The sequence below is a fragment of the Carica papaya genome, chromosome 9 (assembly GCF_054855325.1).
Source record: "Carica papaya isolate Zhongbai chromosome 9, ASM5485532v1, whole genome shotgun sequence".
Taxonomy (NCBI): domain Eukaryota; kingdom Viridiplantae; phylum Streptophyta; class Magnoliopsida; order Brassicales; family Caricaceae; genus Carica; species Carica papaya.
In genome coordinates this window covers 5,811,572-5,833,642 of record NC_142317.1, presented here as the reverse complement: position 1 = coordinate 5,833,642, position 22,071 = coordinate 5,811,572, and the positions used below count along the sequence as shown (strand labels likewise).

Here is a 22,071-nt window from a genome sequence, read left to right as displayed (position 1 = left end):
GATGGATAAGGCTCGGTTCCATCGATGTGAAAAAATGGACACTATTTTTAGAAAACAGGAGAGAAAAAAAAGATGTCAGACAAATAATTTGCTAAATCTAAAATTAAACCGATATAGTTTCGGCATTAGAGATTGAAAAAAGAATTAGAAAGATAAAAATTTGAGTAGGAAATAAATTTGGTAGAAGTAGAGAAAAAAGATCGACTCCTTGTGAGCTCTGGTATAGAAATATGAAAAAAAAGACGAGTTAGTGGTTAAATAACAGGGTTATCTGTCGGAATTTGAAGACTGTTAAAAACTACAATTCGGGTAAGTAGGTAATAAAATCAACTTAAAGCAACATGAAGGCGAATTGTAAGTACAGGTAATATTACAAAGAAAAGAGTATTAACCACTATAAGCAACTAAGAATCTCGACAAGTTTTGAGGCAGCTGCTAGTCCACTGCATATCGCACCTTCAACACTTGGACTCACACAGAAATCTCCACAAATTGCAAGTCTCTTCTCCCTTTCCCACAAGCATTTCTCCTCTTTTGCCCTGCTTTCTGCTGGAAACGCACTTCCCCTACAAACCCATTGATTATCCACGAAACATTATACCACTTTACGCCAAAGTTGATAAAAAATTCATTCTAATTAAGTTGATACCACTCCGTAGTTCTGCAGAGATAATCCTAACCTCTTACAAAAGGGTACGGGATTCCAGAGTTTAGACCAGATCAATAATATTCCAATAAAAGAAAAACAGGGCTGCATAGCTTAAATCTCAAGCTTTGTGTTTAAAATTTGAAGTTGCATACCATCTATGTGCTTTGCTGAAAAATGGTTTAGAAACACCAAGACCTAAGTCTTGAAATTCTTGGAACATTTCTTCTGCAACTTCATTTAATGTCTCAATTGAAAGCTTCCCGACTCCAGTTCGAGCAATTACACTCCTAGCATATTCCATAGTTGAATGCAATACCCATCGTTCACTGTTAAGGCAGAATCTCATATTAATCTTAACAACATAACAAGACACAAAAGCATTGATCACTTTGACACAAACTATACCAGTACCTTGTGGTGGAACGCCCTGGCTTGCTACTGTCACAATAAGCCCAATTTAAAACTTTAGAGTTTTTGAATGAGAATCCTTTTGTGGGTATCTAAATAATAATATTAGAATTAAAGTCCCATCAGGCTTCTCGACCTGTACTGGCCTCACTAAAAATAGGTGTCAAGAACTCCATAACAAAGAAATATTTAAGGACAGGTAAGACCAAAATGCATAAGAAAAGACAGCGAGCATCATGCAGTAAGAGTGTGTACTCTGTGTGTGTGTGTGTGTGCGCGAGAGAGAGAGAGAGAGAGAGAGAAGAGGACACAGGAGGAAACAAAAAAGAGTGGACCAAATGCGCACAAAAAGGCAGTTATTTAAAGAAGTCTCGAGATTGACCGTTTAAGTTCTCTCCCAATGGAGGAAAAAGGATTGACTGTTTATGAGTTTAGCTCAGAGAATTGCCTTACCAAGGATAAAGGTTCTGCAAATGCTAACATAGCAGCAAAACATGGAATAACAGGAATATCTTTCAACTTTACTGCCAAGTCTGGAGGCAAAACACTCACATCTGGACAGATCAGAGGAGTTAGTTTTAAATCTATTATTCATATAATTATAATTATGATAACTTTAAAAAAAAAACTTCCAGTTCAATTAAAAAAGAATAATCATTTCCAATCTCAAAACATGGAATAACAAGAATATAAAATCTCTTTATTACTATCTGTAACTAAAAAGGTATCATCTGAGATGAAATTCAACATGTCCTTGATGTCAAGTAATTGATCAACATTATTGTAAATAACCAGAACTTTCACCCTAAATATAATTATCAATGCTTTATCCGGATCATTTTTAGCCGATTCTTCGCTTATACTAGTATTTTCAATAAGACCAAAACTATCCATTAATTTATCCAACAAACATCTGTATTTTACTTTCCCCTTTGGTAACATTGAATTGAACCATGATTTTTTCATAGAGCTTTCTGATTTCTATTTATATGAAAATAAAATAGATGAATAGACATCCAATGAAAGAATCATATAAACAGTCAATTTCTGATCAGAATAAGGTTAACGAGAATAATAACTTCACCTATTCATTCCTTGAAATAGCACCAAAAGGGACAAAGTGCAAAAATTACAATGTATTTATATAGGTACATATATATGAATACACATGTAGATAGCAGAGAGAGACTTGCTTCTGGATCCATAAAGCCACAAATTTTCGTTAGAGCTTATCTAAGAAGGAAATGTCCTACTTTTCAAATGATGGCAACAATAAGGTTTACAACGACCAGATATTGGTTTGCAAGTCTTAACAGAAAAAGTGCCAAGAAGCTAAATGTTTCAATAGCTTTACAAGAAGAGAAGAAGTTAGATGATTTATTGTGTAACTACTACCCGACAGCTTCTTCCTTCTCTAATTGTAGCACAAATCTTCATGTTATTTAGGTATACTTAGTTTCAACTAAAATCAGAAGATTACAAGATGTATTTGTAACAAAATGATTTGGTAAAATAGAGCTGATCAAGTGATCCAAATATATTTATTGCTTTTCCCAGCATATACATGTTTGGACAATAAGGAACAACAGGACAGTTTGCAGATGTAACATATTAACAATATCAAGTGATCAGTTATATTTATTGATTTCGATCATAATGTGAGGAATTCTGTCACAAAGCGCGCTTTATTCAAACCATTTACATGCTACATTTCTATTTCTAATATGATAAGTACTACTTAAATGGTATCAACTCAGTCCATGTTTCCCCGAACAATCATTCAGTTCTTGGCAATGAGAGTATACATTATAGGCCTGAGAACTAAGATTGCATACCCATATTTTCACTTACAAGAAAGATCCAAAGAATGACTGAACAACAAAACACAAAGCATTGAACTACAGCTAGTCCAAGAGCATCCTCACAACTCTACAATAATAGACATTGATCGAACGGTAGTTGCATGTATGTATATTTATTTATTAATTATAAAATGTAGAAATTTAGTTATTGCAAATTAATGCAGACATAAATATACAAAGGAAGGCCGTCCTACCAAGAGGGGGTGGTTGTCCCATTAGTCCTCTAAAAATTGGAGAAGTTATGAGTTTATCAGATGCAACAACTCCCTCAAAATGACCAAGTGTTTGACCATCCAAACCTGTCAACAACCATGAAGCCCCATCCTCCAACCATTCCAACTTCCCAACACCTGTCCCATAGTTAGCTCGAACACCTAAGAATGCACAAAACAAGTGAAAACGGGAAAACTTTAAGGTTTGTGCTTGACCTTGAATACGAAATTCTAAGTATGTTGGAAAAGGCATTGGAATTTAACAAACCAGGCTCTTGGCACAATGCTTTGCAAATAGAATTCATGCCTGGAACCCCCACATATTTGGTACCTAATCCTTCCTGAAGGAATTTATATTGAAAGAAATCATTACCTAGCAAGAAAAAAGAAAAAGTGCAAGTGGATGTGTATGACAGTATCGATATTCATGCATTTAATTTTTTGCACATGTGCAATAAAAAATTGATATTGACATTCAAGTAAAGAAGCTCCCTTCAGATAGAGTTTGTGCGCCAAAATTTTGTAACTTACTCAGATAAAGCATATATATAGGTCTCCATCTATAGTGCAAAGAAGGATTATTGTTGGAGTTGATAACACCAGCAAATAGAAAAAGGTTATGTTATGCAAGTCCAGAGCAATTAAGAAATCTAACATAAAAATGAAGACATGAAAAGAAGTAACCTTATCTAAATTGATGTCTTCAAATACCTGAAAATCAAACATGAGGGGGAGATGCGTAGAACATCATGCAAATAAAGTAGAGCAATATATTGGAAGAGACATTCTCCAGGAGGCTATGAACTTCACACTAAGTTAACATGAAATTTTAGGAAGGCAATTATTAAGTGCACTTATGAAGCCATATGCAGGTAAATCTATTAGATTTGCTCACAAATCATGGCAACTGTTAATCAAAGAGTGGTATATTAATTTGAAAGAAGTGAGAACCTACAGTATGTTGGCTTATCGAGTTACACTCAAAGGAATGATCCATGGCAGCCAACCAATAATTATCTACAGATGTTCAATTTGCCTGAGCTGGAGACTTGAATGTAACATAAATTGGAACCCAATAATAGGCTGCTTAAATCAGCTGGCTGGATTGAAAAAAAGGATCCTGCTCAAACAGTAACTATATCGAGGCCTTGAGGAAAGATGAAGCCTAAAGTAATAAAAATATTACATTTGAGTCCAATTTTCAGTTGGAAGATTAAAACGGACAGTGGTGCAATTCTGTGGTCTGGCCCACCCAGTTAAGATACATGGAACGGAAATCACAGAGATTTAAACATTTAAATCCAAGATATGGCCAATGTGCTTGATACAAGTAAAACTTGTATGTGCTGCAAAGATGCGACCAAACTTTAGTTAAAATAGATATAAAAAAAGAAAGAGATAGAGAGAAACAAAAGGGAGAGGCTTCCTTCATTCATCCCACTTATATCTTTTACATTTACTAATCTACCACCTATATTCATCAATTCTTAATCTAACTAATTCTCAGCAACAATGCAACTTATTCTATTATTCTGTTTGTAGATTTCAAATGCATTATCCAGCAATAAGATGGATGGCAGAGAGATTTTTATTGTCAAGCCCAGCTGATTACAGAATAAGAGAAAAAGCAATTTTCCGAATCTGCTCATGGCAACCTTTTGTTATCATAAACCAAAAAGAAAAGAATGTTGCCCATTAACCAAGATATAGAAATAATATGTGGCAGAGAGCGCAATGTCAAGAGTGAGAGCAGGATAGTCAATTTCGCAAAGATGCACCCAGAAGAGCAATATAAAGACTAGATGAGAACCTGGTGGATGTCAACAAATTTCTTGGTGGTACAATCAAAGGTGGCAAAATTTTCTTTCCACGGAGCCACGAGACCTCGGGATTCCCATTCATGAACCAGAGCCAAAACGTCAGGATTGGCGACAGTGAAAAATGGAGCACCATGATCAAACAGCAGTTCATTTCCATCTCCAGTATTTTCCCTATTAGCGTTTCCAAATACAGGAGAAAAAAAAAAATTACCAATTCCAAATTTACAAAAAAAAGGAACAAACCCTCTTTCCTAGAAAAATGAAGAGAAAACTAATCATGTTGATCATGACGAACTTATCACAATAACCTAGTTCAACGAGAATCGAGATATATCAAAATATAAGTATATATTATTATCACGGGAAAACAAAATGAGGCAACTAAAAAGATAATAATAAATGAAAACAGGTAAAAGAAATGAAATAGAACCTTCTCTGCGACATACGACCACCCGGTCCTCTACCAAGCTCGAAGACGGAGACAGACACACCATTCTTTGCAAGCGCTGAGGCACAAACTGCTCCTGAAACTGTATCGTTCGACACGACTGTTAAGATTCAAATTTCAGTTCATCAGTGAAAAAGGAAAGAAGAGAAGACATTATTATGAACTGCTCACTTCCACTTCCAATCACCGCAACCTTATTAGCGACGCTGTTCATTTTGCCCTTACACAACCACCGTGATCTGCTCTCAATTCCCAATATATTACACAGGCAAGCTGCAGCTTGATGATTAGCTATAGCTATACATTGTGTGTGTACATGTATATGTATATAGCTTCTTCAAGATTGATATGTATATATATGATCAATATATATATATATATATACACAGTTTAGGTGTTAGTTAAGTTAAATTCAGATTTAATTTCCATTAACGTATGGTTATAAACGTGCCACGTATCAAATTTAACTCCCTCAACGCAGTAGGTATTATTCATTGTGAGTCAAATTAAAGTCAAAATTCGCAGAAACGACTGGGCTTGGCTTTCTCCTCCCTTTCCAGTTTCTGCCATGGCTTCTTTTCACTATAAGTAAAATCAAATCCACAAAATTTAAAACAGAAATTAAAAAACAAATAAAGAAAAATTTTAAAAATCAATGCATTTATTTCATATTTTCAGCCCATTCCGATACATTTTATTATTTTATAGTATAATTTACTATAAAAATATATTTTATTATCAAAATAATAGATTTAATTAAGAACACTACTAATTAATACAAATAATTGGAAGTGGTATTAATTCCAAAAACCAAGGGGACATCCGATAAAGCAAAAATCTTATTGGGAACCATACTCGTTTACAGTTAGCCCAGAATATTTAATTCTAAATGGTCTCTCCTGTTCTTAGTTATTTCATCTATCTATCTCTGGAAATAACAACATTTCTTATGGATATCGTATTTTAAATAATAAAATTAACTTGATTTTAAAACTGATTTCGTATTCTAAATTTAATTATTTAACTTATCTTAGGAAAACATACTGTCACGTACCCAGTTTTTGTCGTTTGCTAGACTGCTCCAGCTGGTTCGCCTTGTCTCCTCGCACCATACTCTCTTTCTGCAGAAAATAGCTCAAAAAGATCATAGCCATGTCAACAAATCAGAGTCGTCCAGTCGATTCGACAAGTGGGTTCGACCCGCAAACTGGAATCTATCATAGCCTGAGACCCAGCACTACTGTCCCGCGGCCTGATAAGCCTCTCTCCATCATCCAACTCTGTCTCTCTCTCTTCCGCTCTTCCTCTACTTCTACCTCCACCATCTTCCTCCTCCAAGCTTCCACCGGCGATGGCCTCTCCTACACTGAGTTCTTTTACCGGACCAACTCCTTGGCACGTTTTCTACTCACACGCTACTCTTTCTCCAAAAACGATGTCGTTTTTGTACTTTCACCAACCTCCTTTCACATCCCCGTCCTCTACTTCTCTCTGTTATCTCTTGGCGTCGTCGTCTCCCCTGCCAACCCTCTTGGCTCCATTTCCGAGATCTCTCACCAGGTCCGTTTAACCAGACCCGTCCTCGCTTTTGCCACCTCGGAGACCGCGCACAAACTCCCTTCCCTCCCGCGGGGAACCGTCCTCCTCGACTCGCCGGAATTCTTATCCTGGCTGACTCAGCCCGTAGGAAATGGCGGAAACATCTTCGACTTCGTTGATCGGGTCGGAGTTCGTCAGTCCGATCCGGCGGCAATCCTTTATTCCTCGGGAACAACCGGAAGAGTCAAGGGCGTGTTGCTGACACACCGTAATCTGACCGCCGTAATCGATCGGAATCGGGATCCAATACCCGATCTGCAACACATAGTGTCTCTTTTCTCGCTGCCTCTATTTCATGTATTTGGATTCTTCATGTTGATAAATTCGGCGGCGGTGGGAGAGACGGTGGTGTTGATGGAACGGTTCAATTTCGAGACGATGTTGAGGTCGGTGGAGAGGCATGGAATCAATTTTATGCCGGTATCTCCGCCGCTGATCGTAGCACTGGTGAAGTCAGAGTTGACCGAAAAATACAATTTGAGGTCGCTTAGGAGGCTGGGCTGCGGCGGTGCACCACTGGGAAAGGAGGTTGTGGAGATCTTCAAGAAGAAATTCCCTAATACAGAGATTGTGCTGGTATGGAAAATTTCACCCTCTTTTTTCCTTTAATTACCATTCTGTTCTGTGTTGCTTCTCTTCTAAAAGTTGCTTCAAACATGGTGTTCGGAAGGTTTTCAGGGTTATTTTTCTTACAAAAACAAATTTAGAAATTTTGGACTTCACAGTTCTAGATTAAATAAAGTAGTAATGAAGAATTTTTTTGCAATTTTGTAGGAAAATAATTTATTTTCAAGTTTGTTTGAAGACAACAGTCTGAATAAATATAGAATTTCCTTCTAATTAGGGTAACGTTATAATTATATATATATATTATAAAATTAACTTTTATCATTCTAAAGATATTTTTTATTAATTTTTTAATTAAAATAAGCATAAATTTATAAATAAATTTAATAATAAATTATTAAATTAGTTCATAAAATTTAATATTTATTACAATTTAGTTTATAAATTTTTTATTATTAATTTGATCTTTAATATTTTTAAATTTTTAATTTCCTTCCATTTTTTAACAGAAAAAAAGAAAATAATTAAGTTACATTAGAAAGTTTTTTAAAAAAAATAATTTTTACTAATTAATTAAATTGAAAAATTAATAATAATTAAAAATATGTTTAATCTTTTTTCGTTAAAAAATAAAAAAAAATTGTACGTTTAAAAAAAATAGAATATATTATTGATCAAATTGTTAAAAAAAATCAAAAAATTAACTTATAATAAGTATTAAATTTAAAATACTGAATTTTAAAAAATAAAAAAAACTGAATTTATATAAAATTCTAACCATAACTAAAATAACAAAAGCATATTTGGATTTATTGTACATAAAAAACTATCAAATTTAAGTATAAAAATTCATAAAGTTGTTAGTGCATAATTATAGAGTGATACATATAGTTAAGTGTGATTGTTGGGTTTTAATAAAATATGTGGGTTTTATATTTGGATTTATTGTACATAAAAGACTATCAAATTTAGTTAGTCCCGTTTAAATGATCTGATACGGTTAAAAGTATTTTAAGTTTTAATGTATGAAATTAAAGTGTGTGTTTTATTTTTATGTATAGAAATTAAAAATATAATTTTTAATTTTGTAATGTGTAAAATTGAAAAGAACAAATATTTAAAGATATAAATAGACGATTATGGTTACTAAATCATACAGTTCTAGATCAAATAAAGAAATAATGAAGAACTTATTGCAATTTTGTAAGAAGAGAAAGGTTTGAATATATATATGATTCTGGTTCTAATTAGATAGAGTTTATTTGTAAGTTTATAAGAAGACAACAATTTGAGTGAATATAGAATTTTACTTAACGTTATCTATATTATGGGAATTGTATAATTCTATTAAATTTTGTATAAAATTAATCTTTATCATTCTAAAGATTTTTCTTATTAATTTTTTAATAAAAATAAACATAAATTTATAAATAAATTTTATGACAAATTAGTTCATGAAATTTAACATTTATTATAAGTTAATTTATAAACTTTTTTGTTATTAATATATTTTTTTAATTTGTTTCAAACTTTTAATATGATATACTTATTTTGTCTTTTTCTATTAAAAAATAAAATAAACCTGTACGTTTTTTTTTTTTAAAAAGAATACATCATTGCCCAAATTATGACAGAAAAAAGTATTTAAAAATCAACTTATAATAAGTACGAAATTTAAAATACTGAATTTTAAAATAATAAAAAATGAATTTATATAAAAATCTAACCATAACTAAAATAACATCTTCCAACTTACTTCAATTAAAATTTCATACAAATTAATTTTTTAGAACTTATAACTAATCCAAGTATGAATTTCATGAAACCTCTAAAATGAATTTCAAGAAGAAATGTGATTTTGTTGTTGATGGTAGGGATATGGTTTGACTGAATGCGCTGGCGAGGCCGCCGAGACGCAGGGGCCTGACGAGGCAACAAGGCACGCTTCAGTGGGTCGCATAGCTGAAAACACACAAGCTAAAATTGTTGATCCTGTAACCGGAAAGGCTATGACTCCTGGACACAGAGGAGAGCTTTGGCTGCGAGGCCCCTCAATCATGAAGGGTATATGCATTACATAATCGGCTTTCTCCTTGGCAATTGCCTTTTATGAGCATTGTTTTTTACATACAATTCGAATTTCTAGAAATGGGTTCTTGTAGATGTAAATTCTAACTAGCTTGGCAGTAACAAAATCATTTCATTTCATTAATTTGATCTTTTATGTTAAAGCGATTGGTTTATAAGCAACATGATTGTTTTGGTAATGTCAGGCTATGTAGGAGATGATAAGGCAACCACCGAAACCTTAGATTCAGAAGGTTGGCTAAAGACTGGCGATCTTTGTTATTTTGACTCTGATGGATTCCTCTATGTTGTCGATAGATTGAAGGAATTGATCAAATACAAGGCGTATCAGGTGATGGAACTGTACCTCATTTCATGATCCAATTTATCAAACTTGTTTGCCATAGCATCCACATTCTGATTGATCCTGAAATCCAGGTCCCTCCGGCTGAGTTGGAGAATTTATTGCAAACACATTCTGAGATTGCTGATGCAGCTGTCATTCCGTGAGTATTCACATCGCGATTGGTTTAGTTTCCTTTGTTTTTTTTTTCGAATCTTTAATCTGACACTCTTAACTAATAGAAAATTTGAACATAGTTTGTGTATTTGTTGTGAACCCGCATTCCTCACTCCCGTCACTTTAGTTCATAAGAACTGAATTCCCACCTCTAAGAAATCGATGTAAGGATACGAAACAGATTAAACATAGATTTTATCTTCTAGTTCTACTCGTCAGGGTTTATACAAGGAGTTTTATGTTAGATGGGAATAAAATGGAGTTGAAGTTTGTGTGATACGGGAACAGGTACCCTGATGAAGAAGCAGGGCAAATACCCATGGCTTATGTGGTGAGAAAACACGGAAGCAATCTCACGGAGGTGGAAGTCATGGACTTTGTAGCTCAACAGGCATGTTTTTTGCTTCCTATAGCGTAAACATACATATATATGTGTGTGTGTGTGTGTGTGTGTGTTGGCTTCTTTGTACTTAAATAAGTGAAAGGATAGGAGTTTGTTACATTGAAGTCTTGTGTTTGCAGGTTGCGCCATACAAGAAGATACGGCGAGTAGCTTTCCTCAATTCGATTCCAAAATCTGCTGCCGGCAAGATACTGAGAAAACAGCTTGTGAACGATGCTGTAGCCAAGTTATGATATATGTAAATTGTGAGGTTGTTTGCAAAATCATTGGCATGTGGAAGATGGCCTCAAAATTGATTTTATTAGGAAACAATAACATGCTAAAGGAACTTCTTATTTGAGGAAAGGAAGAGATTCTTTGTTTCTTTTCCAGTCAAAAAAGAACCTTCAGCAGAGAGTATAGCAGGTAATCGATTAGCTGAGAAAGTAAATGAAGACTTTTATTATTCACACGGTCAATAATATCAAATTACTTAATTACCATATATATAAGACGCAATTACAAGCATAAAGCAAAAAGGTTATAAGCGAAAAACGAAAGGCAATTACCTTAATGGTGAAAAACCTATAAGCAAAAGGCAAGCCACAACTAAACCAAGCAGTTAAACGTGCATGTGTATATATATTATATTGGATCTATTACTAAACAATGTTTCTGATAATGATAATGATAACAAAAGGAAATAAATTTATGATACAAATTATGATAATATGATGTTGTTGTGTCAATAATGGAGGAGCCTTCAACAAAAAGAAATTATGAGGAAGGAAGGCACAATATTTACATAAAATTCAACAGAAAATATTATTTTCATTGAAGTTAAAAGCAAAAGAGTCATTAATTACTTAAAATACTTCCATACACATGAATTTAATCTCATTCTACTTTCCTTGTGATTCCCCAATTAATCACATGTTTGATGAATGTGGGAGAAGAAATTGAAATGTCTTAATGAAATTTACAAAAATACCATGATTCTCCAAAACTATCTTAGTTAACCCCTACAACTGATGGAATTAACATTAATTATCACTAACCCTAACGAGAGCAAAACTTGGCGTCCCTTGAACACGAAAAGACCAAATTTGAATCAGATCATCTTCGCGGAGATTGTTCCTGATCCTAAGATTCGTCCATTCTGTGAGGAAAACATAAGAGAAGCTGCTTTTCCCATTATCCTTCTTCATCTCCCACCTTGTGAAATTAATGTTTGATACCTCAAGTGATGGTTCAATAATAACCACTGACTTTTTGTTATTCCCGTTCAGAGATATCTTCTCTTCTGGAGTCAAGAACTCAGTCTTTACTTGCTTCAATGGAATCGACAATCTACTCGCATCACGTTTTATGTCTGTGTACTTCAACTTCTTTTGTATCACCAACACAGGCTCACTCCCTTTCATCTCTCCCAATATTAAATTCTCGAATCGTTCAGGTAAATCATGAATTACCTCATCATCATCACCATGATCAGCCTTAGGTTGCCGCTTCTCTGAGCTGCCTTCCCTTGTTGTCTTCTTCTTTTGTTCGGTCCATTCAGGATCATCAGCAGGTGATCTAGACTTCCTCCTTAACCCACTGCAACTACTGTGGGTCTTGGTAATTGGCTTCTCCGGTTGACTAGAAGGCTGAGGATGAAGCGTTAATGGAAGCGACCTCGTCCCCGTTCTCTTCTTTCTCTTCGCCCTCCTACCTTCAAGTCTACCAATCGCGAGAAGCCACTCAGTTCTATCCCAGTTAAGGTTTATGGGTAAACCCTCAGCCTGGAAATCCGCAAATTCAAACGAGTTCTCATCGTCTTCCATTGTCTTCTCCTTTGGTTCTGCTACTTCCTCCATCGAAGGAATATTACGCATGGACGAAAAAACCATATCACAGCTAGAATTCTAATCGGCTCTATATCTCACAAGAAAATTTCATGACCACAATAATCAGGGGCATAGGTTTTGGTATGTATATATATAGGTTTCCTACAAAGTACCAATCCGATCAGGAATCCAAGACTAAACGCACGTGCTTGTAAGAGATTTGGCTTGCAGTTACCGTTTGTAATTAAAGACAGCTATACTTAGCGACTAAAAAGGAATGTTTTACTTGGGCTCTAATTAATTTTTCTCCGGCGACTGCTTGGATGACACGTGTTTTCTGATCGTCGTTTTCCTTATCATCAGTATATTTCAAATTAGCTCAAAATTTAGATATGGAAAAAATTATGCTTTCCAGAATAAATAGTAGTAATAATAATCTGTTAGGCTTCTCCTGATTCTGCTTTATTTTCCTAATTAGCATATTCCTAAGCCGATACGGAAACATTAATTAGAGTCTCAAAAAATCACAACAGAAAAATGTTTTAACACATTCTTACATACATATATACATATATATGCATACATATATGCATATTGTAGGGAAGAAGAAGGAGCGAGAAGCACACTTAATTCCTTGTTGTGCGGAGGCGGCTTGTAATCAGCCTTCTCAAAATTTCCATAGGCGCGAAGTCCACTGGTTGGCCAATGTAAATGGATACATGTATTGATAAAGTATCGATGATGAATATATCGATAATACATATACATACATTTGCCATTGGTGACTGAGCCGCGTGTTTCCTAATCACCGTTTTCCCTATCATTAGTATATTTCAAATTAACTCAAAATTTAAATATGGACAAAGGTTAGGGTTTCATAATGATAATAACAAAAATGATCGGGTAGGCTTCTCCTAATTCTGCTTTATTGTTCTGATCAGTATATTCCTAATCCGTATACCGTTAGATATTTGGTTATTAAAGATTTGGAAACATTAGAGTATGAAAAGATCACTCGGTAGAAGAATGAATTCGTATATAAATAAGTGCACACACATATACATACTTGTGCAGAAGAAGGAAAGAGAAATTCGCTTAATTCCTTGTAGCGAGGAGGCAGCTTGCGATTAACCATTTCAACTTTCGTAGGCTTGAAGTCCAGTGGTTGCCTCCGCCTCGCAGCTTCTCCTGGTTTCACCTATGCGTGATGCAGTTCAAGCCATCAGTCGTTCGTGCATGCATACATAGACTTGTATGTTTGCATTCATTCATTTCTTAAGCAATGGTGGTGGATACATATAAATATATATATATATATACACATACATATAATATGAATACATATATATGTGCATACATTTGTGTTTGAAACAAAGCGCTTGACTGAGCGTGCAAATGAGCAAGCAACCGGGACTACAACAAAGCCGGTGAGGAATTAGATGCTAATTCAAGCCTTCGCAGAGAGATTAGGTTTGGAAATTTTTGAAAAGTTTGAACAGTTCTATAGAGAACTGAAAGCAAGGGATCTATTTATATTTGGCGCCTCATGCAGATGAAATGGGAAAAATGGACGCGTCAGGGTTGTCTTTCACCTATTCCAGATCGCGAGATCAAACCTCTCCTCCTCCATTTCTCTCTTTTTCTTTTTTTTTATACAATAAAAATGTAATTATATTATTCAATTATAATTGTTCATGACTCTCGAGTTCTCTCACCCTATGTTAATTAATATACCATATATATCCAAAATATATATACAATATTTTAATATTATATATTATAATATATTTTCTTAAAAATATTAAATTTTTTTAGACATTAATGTTATAATTAATTTGTCTATATATATCTATATGTTTACAAGTAACCAGTAATGGAGGAAGTGGGCCTCCATAAGCACACACGTAGTTTTACATTATTCTTTTATTTTAAAGTTTTTATTATATAACAATACTTTATATAATAGTTAATGTAAACGAATTATTTAAAATATAATCGGTCTATTTTTTCCCCTAAATTTTATGATATAATAATAAAATAATTGAATATAAATCGTTATTGTAAATTTATGATATAAATATAATCAATTAAAAAATAATTTTTATAGTAATAAAATATATATTAATATTTTACAGTCTATGCCATGACTTATAATATAGTCTAAATTGTTTAATTACTTGTATACATTTATTTAGATTACAGGCATAATTGGTCCATCCAACATTCATGCGGACGTCAAGAGTGTGTAAAGAGAAAACAACTAAAAACTTTCAAAAACATTATCAACTAAATGTAAAAATAAAATTTTACCGCAATAAAAATTAGGAGGGGAATTGTTTTCATGTGAAATAATATTTTAATTTTATTTTTAATCTATATTTAAATAATATTCATCTGAGTACTTAACAATTGAAGTTTAAATATAATAATAAGCTAAGATTTTATTATACAATTATCAAATATCTATCCAGTTGATAAAAGAGGAGAGTGATCTGATCAGTCAACTTGAGACTGAAAATAGAACATCTCTTCACAGTTTCTCTTCGATTCGAAGATTACCCAACTTAATATTCATAGAAAAGGCTTGTAAATCCATACAAGTACACCTCTAGATATTGATGTATACATAAATGTATCACTGTAAGAAAAAAGCCGCAGTTAAATATGAGTGGTAACTAAATTGAGAATTTAATTCCAATAATCCTCAGCTTCCAACAAGTACGGACAAATCGCCTTCCACATCATCGGGTGACTCTGTAACTCTACATTACCAAAAAGATAAGGTCAGTTTGTTTGGATCGTATGAACAGAGAAGAATATGAAATCCAGGAGGGGTAGAAGAAAAAATGGTATACAGCCTGGTAAGAAAACAGTTTCAGATTGTCGTAGACATTCATATACGAGTTATCATAATCATTCAAGTGAAGAGAAGCAGATGAACATTGGAAGGAATACCTTAACCCGTTTCAGCAGATCCTTAGCAGTAGGGTCATTGGTGAAATGATCACGTACAGGCTGCATTAATGGGTATTAGTTCATACTTTATTTCCAACAGAAACATATATACCAAAGACCACTGCATCAGAGACAGTGAAAGCAATCTAAGTAGTTCGTACTCAGAGAAAGGATGGTTTTCCAATGTTTATCCCTTCTCATTTCAAAACACGGCACCTACCCAACTTGGTTTCTTTAAAAATATCAAATTTGTAATGCATTACCCGTGTAAATTAATGATAGAACGAAATGATGGGATTCACCATGTGATCAACCGGGACTATTAAAAGAAACATGAAAAGATAACTCACTTGCAGTATCTTATTTAATGCTTTTGCCAAAGATGGTTTCAGGTCACCAGGATGTAACTCCCCACCCTCGTAGTCAGAAACCAGTTCTTCAAAGCTGTTGTATGTTCTGAAATGGGTACCATGCAAACAAATACCCACCATGAACCAGTACATAAAAAAGATTAAAAAGATTCAAGGATATTCCAGCGTCCACACACCAACAACGATGCATACTGGTGGTATAAAAGATCAAGAAGATCCAAAGACATTAAAAAGGAGAAAGAACTGGAAAGATCAAAAGATTTACAGGAAAACAAAATGTTGGTCACACTCACTTATCACCACCATTGCTTGCAGCACGTTCCACCTTGAACTCATTAAACCATGGGAAAATAATATATTTGATGTACTCGAGGCATGGATTCCCTTCCACAATTTGTGGAGGGCAGAATGCCTTCTTGATCTTCACATTTACTTCTGCCTGTCACAACAATCAACAAAGTATAAGAAAAAATAATCCAAAGAGGCTCTCTGTAAGTTCTGGTTCACTTAAATATTATTTCCAAGCATTAAAGTCAGAAAGGACATCTCAAGTTCAGTCTGCAAATAATACCTCCTCATCCTCCATGTATATTGAAGATGAAGGATCACTTTTTGACATCTTCTCTTGCCCTTGCTGTAGACCAGGAAGCATATCTGCATAACAATATAACCAAGATAAAATCAATATGCATAATGCAAGAAACTCATAGATACGACAGACAATTGCAGTTCGAAGCTTACGGTGAGACAGGATGATGGGCTTATTTTTCCTCTTGATATCATCACAATATTCCCTTGCAAGAACATTTACCTTGCGCTGGTCCATGCCCAGCTGGCAAATGTCAGCCTGCAAAGATAAACATTTCAAAGTATACTTCATTAATCATCAAAACATAATTTACTTGCAGGAGCTAAGAAACCACACAATTTGAGAAGATTGAAGAACCTCGAGCTAGCAAATGTATTCAGATGCAGTATTAAAATTTACTAATTTCAGTCATGCTAGGGGGCACAAACATGTGCTGAGAAACTTTGATTTTTATTATCTTTTCCTCCCACCCAAATTTTACTGAATAGTCATATGCCTGCCAAAATAATAACTGAGTCGGGATTATCCAGAATTTTACTTTATCCAAAGAACCAATTTGGTGAGCTCTTATCATTCTCCAGAAAAAAGATACGTGATACCTAATCAAGAGATTAAAGGAGAAGAGGCACGTGATTTTAATTCTAAATCCATATTGATCAGGACAGCCAGTCCATAGGGTTGCTACCAATTTCCATTTTAATACTGCATCTGTATTCCATGTTACAAAATGCACCATAAATGCAATTCAGATCTGACTACTAAATAGAAAAAGCTCAAACACCTACCACGGTAACCCTTACTGTGTCCTGTCTATTAACAGCCTGGTTACACATAGTTTAGAAGGGGTTCTCTCACTAGATAGAATGATGATATCAAATATTTCAAGAAATTTTAGAGAGATCATAAAAGCACCTTCAAGAAAAATATATCCGCACATTGCATGCAGGGATAGAGAATCTGGGCAGCTGTCAACTCATCAGTTTCACTACGACCCATAATCTGCACACATCTAAAAGAGGAAAAATTTTCATGTCAGTTGTCAAATTTAAGTATATGGCATTCTTCAAAGGATTACTCAGATACCTCATTACTCGAGGAAGCTTGTTCCTGCGAGCTATATCCATTACAAGAGGCCAGTATTCATGTGCCCTTGAATTAATTTCTTCTGAGGACCACAAAAATTCTACTTTATCTCCTATGCTATTCATTCCAACAGCTTTCCATATCTCAATCAAATAATGCCCAACTGTTTGTATTTTCTTCAAATCACCTCCCATTTTGTTATTTAACTGTGCAAACCAATCTGCAATCCAGATTTTCACTCTACAACCACAAGAGGTCAATTTGTTGACATTTATAGCCTTCACCACTCCCTGTTCACCAATAAGAACACATCAAGCCCATTGAGCAATTTTGACAAAAAGCCGTAATGAAGAGAAGGGAAGTCATATGTCCAAGCCTTTTCTATTTGCACAAGATATTGGCAGTAAGTTCTTAAATTACAATTGGGTAATAGCGAGACAAAGAGGATATATAAGTTGCATGCATAAGTTATTTGATAACAAAGAACATTCTGAGATTATTTGGAATTGATGAAATGTCTATGCACCTTTTTAGGTGAGTCAAAGCACCTAGGTGCTAATTTACAGAAATAAGCAATTAGATATTTGTATAAAAATGTGTATCATAAAGAAAACGTAATACACTTTTTGTAAAGAATAATATTGGGTAAATAAGTGACTGAAAATGTTGAGAATAGCATTGTAAGTCAATAAAGAAAAAATTAGGAGACAGATGTTTATTCCCTCCTGCTTGACACTTCTTATTCACACATAACAATTACTCTGCTTATTTTGTTGCCAAAAAAGCAAATTTAAACATGGTGCTTTCTTTCCTCCATTTTGTGAATAAAGTAACAAATCCCCTTGGATACTTATCAGGAAATAATTACTGCCAAAGAAACAGACATTCTACATTCCTACAAAAAGATGAGAAGTAAAATAACTGCTCAATAAACTCAACGTCATTTTTCAATAGCAATGCTGTATATTAATTTTTTTTAGCATAAGCAATGCTGTATATTAATTGTTAGAACTTATTGTTATTCACATGTGCTAATACTTAGATCTATGTCTGCAAGAAATAATAGCAATTATGAGCCAAATTTTGTGTTTTTGCCTGTAGCTAATTATTCCCCAACCTTATTTAGCATCATATTCTGTACTATAATAAGAGAAAATAGGCAAAAGTGCATGAGTGAGTAGAGATAGAGGGTTTCTAAACCATGCAAGCAAATCTAAGGAACAGGATACCAATATCGATAGAGAACAAACCTGAGCAATATGCATCCTCCCTGATGGTTCAAACCCATCATAACAAATGGGTTCAGGCTTCTTCGCAAGAAGATTCCTTAACTCATCCTCCTGGATACACTCCTCTCCAATGCTCCTCACAATCTGAAACCTCCTCTCCTCTTCACTTGTCCTGAATCAAGACCCAATTGCTCACTGATCATCAATCAAAAGCAAATGCTAGCAGAATCTATAATCTAGCCAGAAAGTTTACCAAATCAAACTGTTTCTTTTGTTGCTAATATTGAATATTCTAGGTATTTCTCCAAATCAGAAAATAATAGAGCATTCTGAAACAAAAGTGAAGAAAAGTTGGTGCAGTTGATATGTATCTGTAATTGAGGGCAGTGCTTTTGTTTCCTGCCACTCTCTTCAATTCAATTGAAGAGCATTCTGGTACAATAAAAGTAAGAGAGTTTCTGCAGTTAATATGCATGTTTAATTAAGGGCAGTGCTTTCTTTCCCGCCACTCTCTTAAATTTAATTTGAGTCCCAGCATTAAAAATTAAAACTGAATTTGATCATTTAGAAAGGAAGGTACATTAAAATTATACTATTAACACAGCTTAAAATTATAATATTAACAGAATGGGTAAACTTGTATTTTTACATGTTAGGGTTTAGATAGTTATCTTGTCAAGCTTATAGTATGAACACTCATACAACACTATAGAGAAGAAATGTATAATTAGAATATTTCATTCTCTTCGTCTCTCATTCTCTCAGCTTCTTCTCTTCTCTGCTATCCTCTGTCTATCCTTCTCTGGTTTCTTCCTCCTTACCTTCACCTAATCACTTTCTTAATTATCAGAATTAGATACAAGAATTCATCTGTATCAGAAAATTCTTTGATTTCATTTGCCAAGCAACCAAATCAATAATCCAATTACAGAGATAAACAAAATATATCAAGAAGCAACATCACAGACATCTTCTTCTTTCGCTGGTTGCTATTACATTGAAAACAAACAGAAAAAGAATATATTGGAGCTTAAATTTAGTCCTTTCTTTTTCTTCAATGTTCGTAATTTTTGGCAACCAAACAGAACATAAATTATTTTCAGAGAGAGAACTAAATGAAATTCAGGTGACACTTAACTGATTGCTGGCAGATGAAGACGATGGTTGGACCTGAGACTCAACAGAGAGAGACTGCATTTCTTTGACAGGTGGGCTCTGATCTGCAGGCTGCTTATCCATTTTGGTCTCTCTGGAGGTGCACTGACAGAGTTTACAAAAATGTAAGCTAGTTTACCCCACTATCAATGATTTCTATAGTACATGGGTAATTTCCAGTTCTGTCCTTAAATATCCTATATTATGACAAAGTCCTTAGTTCTAACTATTCACAGTTCAGTTCTCTAAATTACCAAATATTATAATTAGTCCTTGAACGTAATACAGATTACAACAGGAAAAACAGTATTTCTCATTTTCTCAATCCTTTTAAAGCCATAAAAATTCAAAGATTACAGAAATCTCAAATTGTTAAAGAACAATATGGTCATCCACTCAAAAGAATAGGCTAAGATTTTAAAGTGGGACACTGCTATGTAATTAAAGAAGAACCTGAACAAGGTCAAATATAAACATTAGAAGAATCTGTTATTATGCCATTAAATCTAGATATTTAACATGTAGAATTTCTTTTTGATGATGCATAATAGAAGAAACAATTAAAAGACATATACATGCCATTGGCTCCTAAGATTATCTTGTCATTTGGGCATCGAGCCCCTGATTCTTTTTGATGGTCCAGTACCATCACTGAGGCCAGCAACAAAAATTAGAAATCTCTCATCTCAATTTTTTAATAACAAAACAAACCTGTTTGAGGCCACCAACAACATTAAAATGTAGAAGGTGATATGGTCTAAGAATAAAGTTGTCCAACAAGCTTGTAAGCACAGTGGCTTATGAGCTGGGAAAGGAGATGAGCTTGCAAAAAGAGAGGACGGACCAATGAAAAAGGTTGGAACTTTGTGGAGAGGTGGAGACTCAAACTTTGAATAGAGGAATGAAGTATGAAAAATATACTATTATCTATTCATGTGTGAAGGATGTTATACATATAGGGAAAATTAACATAGAGTTCTAGGAAAAAGTAAATGACTAGTGGCAGCATAATGTAAATAATAAGACACATATCCCAGTACCTCGAAGGAGAAGTGAAGGTGATAAAGGCGAATACTGAAGAATACGAAAGGAGAGCCAGATGCAATAGGAATACCAGGGGAAAAGTTCAGGATAGGGATCAACAATAAAACTCCCTCACAACCATTTTTTACCATTGCCTGTTCGAATTATTACCCACTTTGCCTTTCATTTTTTGCTGTCACTATTTTCATCTTTGAAAGAAAACTAAACATCTGGAAATGCTTAAAAATTAAATATTTGGATTGTTTCATACAGACTAAAAAAAAAAAGACATTCAAATAGGTCAATACAAATGCAAAATTGCAGAGTATATATTTAAAGATCAAATAAGAATTTTTTTGGGGAAAACAAAATTTAATAGCCAACCTAAACACTAGGGGAAGCAAAAATTTAGCAGTAGCTAACAAGATTGATCCAGTATGCAAATGAGACCATAATATACATAGGAGACAGCACCGACCAACTACCAAAAACCAATTATTAGCAAGACTATCAGTTGACAGGAAATTACAACAGAGTACATTGTGTGATGCTCTGTCCATCGCACCTGTTCTCATCTTTCCCATTTAGCAAGGAGGTATAAATGCATTATGCAAATACTATCTCAGTTGGGTTTCCACCCTCATCAAACGTGTTCCAGTTTAATAGGTAACTAAAATTACCTAAATCAAGACTTAAATCTCTGTTCTCAGCAGATCAAATTCTCAGAGAGGTAGCAGAAATGCCAAGGTGGGTCAGACCTGTACCTGCCCAAGTCGCCGCTGCTGCTTAGTCAATGACTTGGCTTAACTCGTGTTATCACAGGAAAGAAAAGTAGTGGGAAGATTAATTGCAGACGAGAAGATTGACGAACCCTAAATCTGGCGAGTATATATACATACACGGTAAACTGTAAATTCATTTAATCTGACTATGATTTGGTTTAGGTTTTTTTTTTTTTTTTTTCTTTTTTTTTTCCCCTAATAAGGTGCTATAAGCCTATAACATTTTACAAATTTTTAGAAATGAATTATATATTTAGTTAACGTATTTTTGTTTTATTTATAGATTTTCTGTAGATAATTAATATTTTACCCCAAAAAAATTATAAATTGAAAAAAATATTAAATTTTATAAAAATAAATAAAAACATATTTGATCAATGTATTTTTAATTTATAAATTCTTTATAAATAATGAATGCTGTATAACAAATTATTTACAAGTTAAAATATCAATAAAATTTTAAAAATAATGCATGGAAAATAATCTAATAAATTTTATATCTGATATATATTACATTATAG

At 33.9% G+C, this 22,071-nt stretch overlaps 4 protein-coding genes across 10 annotated transcripts; 1 reads left to right on the top strand and 3 right to left on the bottom strand.

Moving 5' to 3' along the window:
* Positions 1-231: 231 nt before the first annotated feature.
* LOC110820568 (FAD/NAD(P)-binding oxidoreductase family protein) lies at positions 232-6,594 on the bottom strand. 5 transcript variants are annotated; one of them, XM_088210699.1, is made up of 10 exons: positions 6,454-6,593; positions 5,571-5,981; positions 5,382-5,499; positions 4,942-5,122; positions 3,400-3,472; positions 3,114-3,293; positions 1,511-1,611; positions 1,061-1,149; positions 802-975; positions 232-566 (listed from the first exon to the last, which is right to left on the bottom strand). In XM_088210699.1, exons 2-10 carry the CDS (start codon positions 5,611-5,613, stop codon positions 395-397), a joined length of 1,131 nt encoding a protein of 376 aa, XP_088066825.1. In that variant the 5' UTR covers positions 5,614-5,981; positions 6,454-6,593; the 3' UTR covers positions 232-394. The 5 variants fall into 5 exon arrangements, with proteins under 5 accessions (XP_088066825.1, XP_088066826.1, XP_088066827.1 ...); XM_088210700.1 differs by having other exon boundaries at positions 5,382-5,481; XM_088210701.1 differs by having other exon boundaries at positions 5,593-5,981.
* LOC110820569 (4-coumarate--CoA ligase-like 9) lies at positions 6,552-11,004 on the top strand. The gene is made up of 6 exons (XM_088210696.1): positions 6,552-7,574; positions 9,440-9,629; positions 9,839-9,984; positions 10,071-10,138; positions 10,441-10,543; positions 10,675-11,004. The coding sequence occupies exons 1-6, from the start codon at positions 6,552-6,554 to the stop codon at positions 10,786-10,788; spliced, it is 1,644 nt and encodes a 547-aa protein (XP_088066822.1). The 3' UTR covers positions 10,789-11,004.
* A 227-nt stretch (positions 11,005-11,231) lies between these two features.
* LOC110820362 (B3 domain-containing protein At5g24050-like) lies at positions 11,232-13,154 on the bottom strand. Its single transcript, XM_022049808.2, has one exon. It carries the CDS (start codon positions 12,424-12,426, stop codon positions 11,578-11,580), a length of 849 nt encoding a protein of 282 aa, XP_021905500.2. The 5' UTR covers positions 12,427-13,154; the 3' UTR covers positions 11,232-11,577.
* Positions 13,155-14,778: 1,624 nt separating this feature from the next.
* On the bottom strand, positions 14,779-21,681 carry LOC110820496 (Tyrosyl-tRNA synthetase, class Ib, bacterial/mitochondrial). 3 transcript variants are annotated; one of them, XM_022049978.2, is made up of 11 exons: positions 21,533-21,681; positions 19,729-19,850; positions 18,612-18,762; positions 17,362-17,651; positions 17,191-17,287; positions 16,431-16,536; positions 16,261-16,343; positions 15,983-16,128; positions 15,669-15,774; positions 15,319-15,378; positions 14,779-15,125 (listed from the first exon to the last, which is right to left on the bottom strand). In XM_022049978.2, the coding sequence occupies exons 2-11, from the start codon at positions 19,827-19,829 to the stop codon at positions 15,105-15,107; spliced, it is 1,161 nt and encodes a 386-aa protein (XP_021905670.1). In that variant the 5' UTR covers positions 19,830-19,850; positions 21,533-21,681; the 3' UTR covers positions 14,779-15,104. The 3 variants fall into 3 exon arrangements, with proteins under 3 accessions (XP_021905670.1, XP_088067543.1, XP_021905669.1); XM_088211417.1 differs by having other exon boundaries at positions 21,334-21,643; XM_022049977.2 differs by having other exon boundaries at positions 21,449-21,643.
* Between the last annotated feature and the right edge of the window lie 390 nt (positions 21,682-22,071).

Excerpts from the sequence above, each read along its gene's own strand:
- LOC110820362 (XM_022049808.2), bottom strand. The coding sequence starts at position 12,426 with ATGGTTTTTTCGTCCATGCGTAATATTCCTTCGATGGAGGAAGTAGCA.
- LOC110820568 (XM_088210697.1), bottom strand. The coding sequence starts at position 6,553 with ATGGCTATGATCTTTTTGAGCTATTTTCTGCAGAAAGAGAGTATGGTG. Across the intron at positions 1,612-3,113 it reads GGGACAACCACCCCCTCTTG|ATGTGAGTGTTTTGCCTCCA; the intron begins GTAGGACGGCCT and ends TGATCTGTCCAG. Across the intron at positions 976-1,060 it reads CCAGGGCGTTCCACCACAAG|TGAACGATGGGTATTGCATT; the intron begins GTACTGGTATAG and ends CTGCCTTAACAG.
- LOC110820496 (XM_022049978.2), bottom strand. The coding sequence starts at position 19,829 with ATGGATAAGCAGCCTGCAGATCAGAGCCCACCTGTCAAAGAAATGCAG. Across the intron at positions 17,652-18,611 it reads GGAGGATGCATATTGCTCAG|GGAGTGGTGAAGGCTATAAA; the intron begins GTTTGTTCTCTA and ends ATTGGTGAACAG. Across the intron at positions 15,126-15,318 it reads ATCTGCTGAAACGGGTTAAG|AGTTACAGAGTCACCCGATG; the intron begins GTATTCCTTCCA and ends TTGGTAATGTAG.
- LOC110820569 (XM_088210696.1), top strand. The coding sequence starts at position 6,552 with ATGTCAACAAATCAGAGTCGTCCAGTCGATTCGACAAGTGGGTTCGAC. Across the intron at positions 7,575-9,439 it reads CTAATACAGAGATTGTGCTG|GGATATGGTTTGACTGAATG; the intron begins GTATGGAAAATT and ends TGTTGATGGTAG. Across the intron at positions 10,544-10,674 it reads TGGACTTTGTAGCTCAACAG|GTTGCGCCATACAAGAAGAT; the intron begins GCATGTTTTTTG and ends TTGTGTTTGCAG.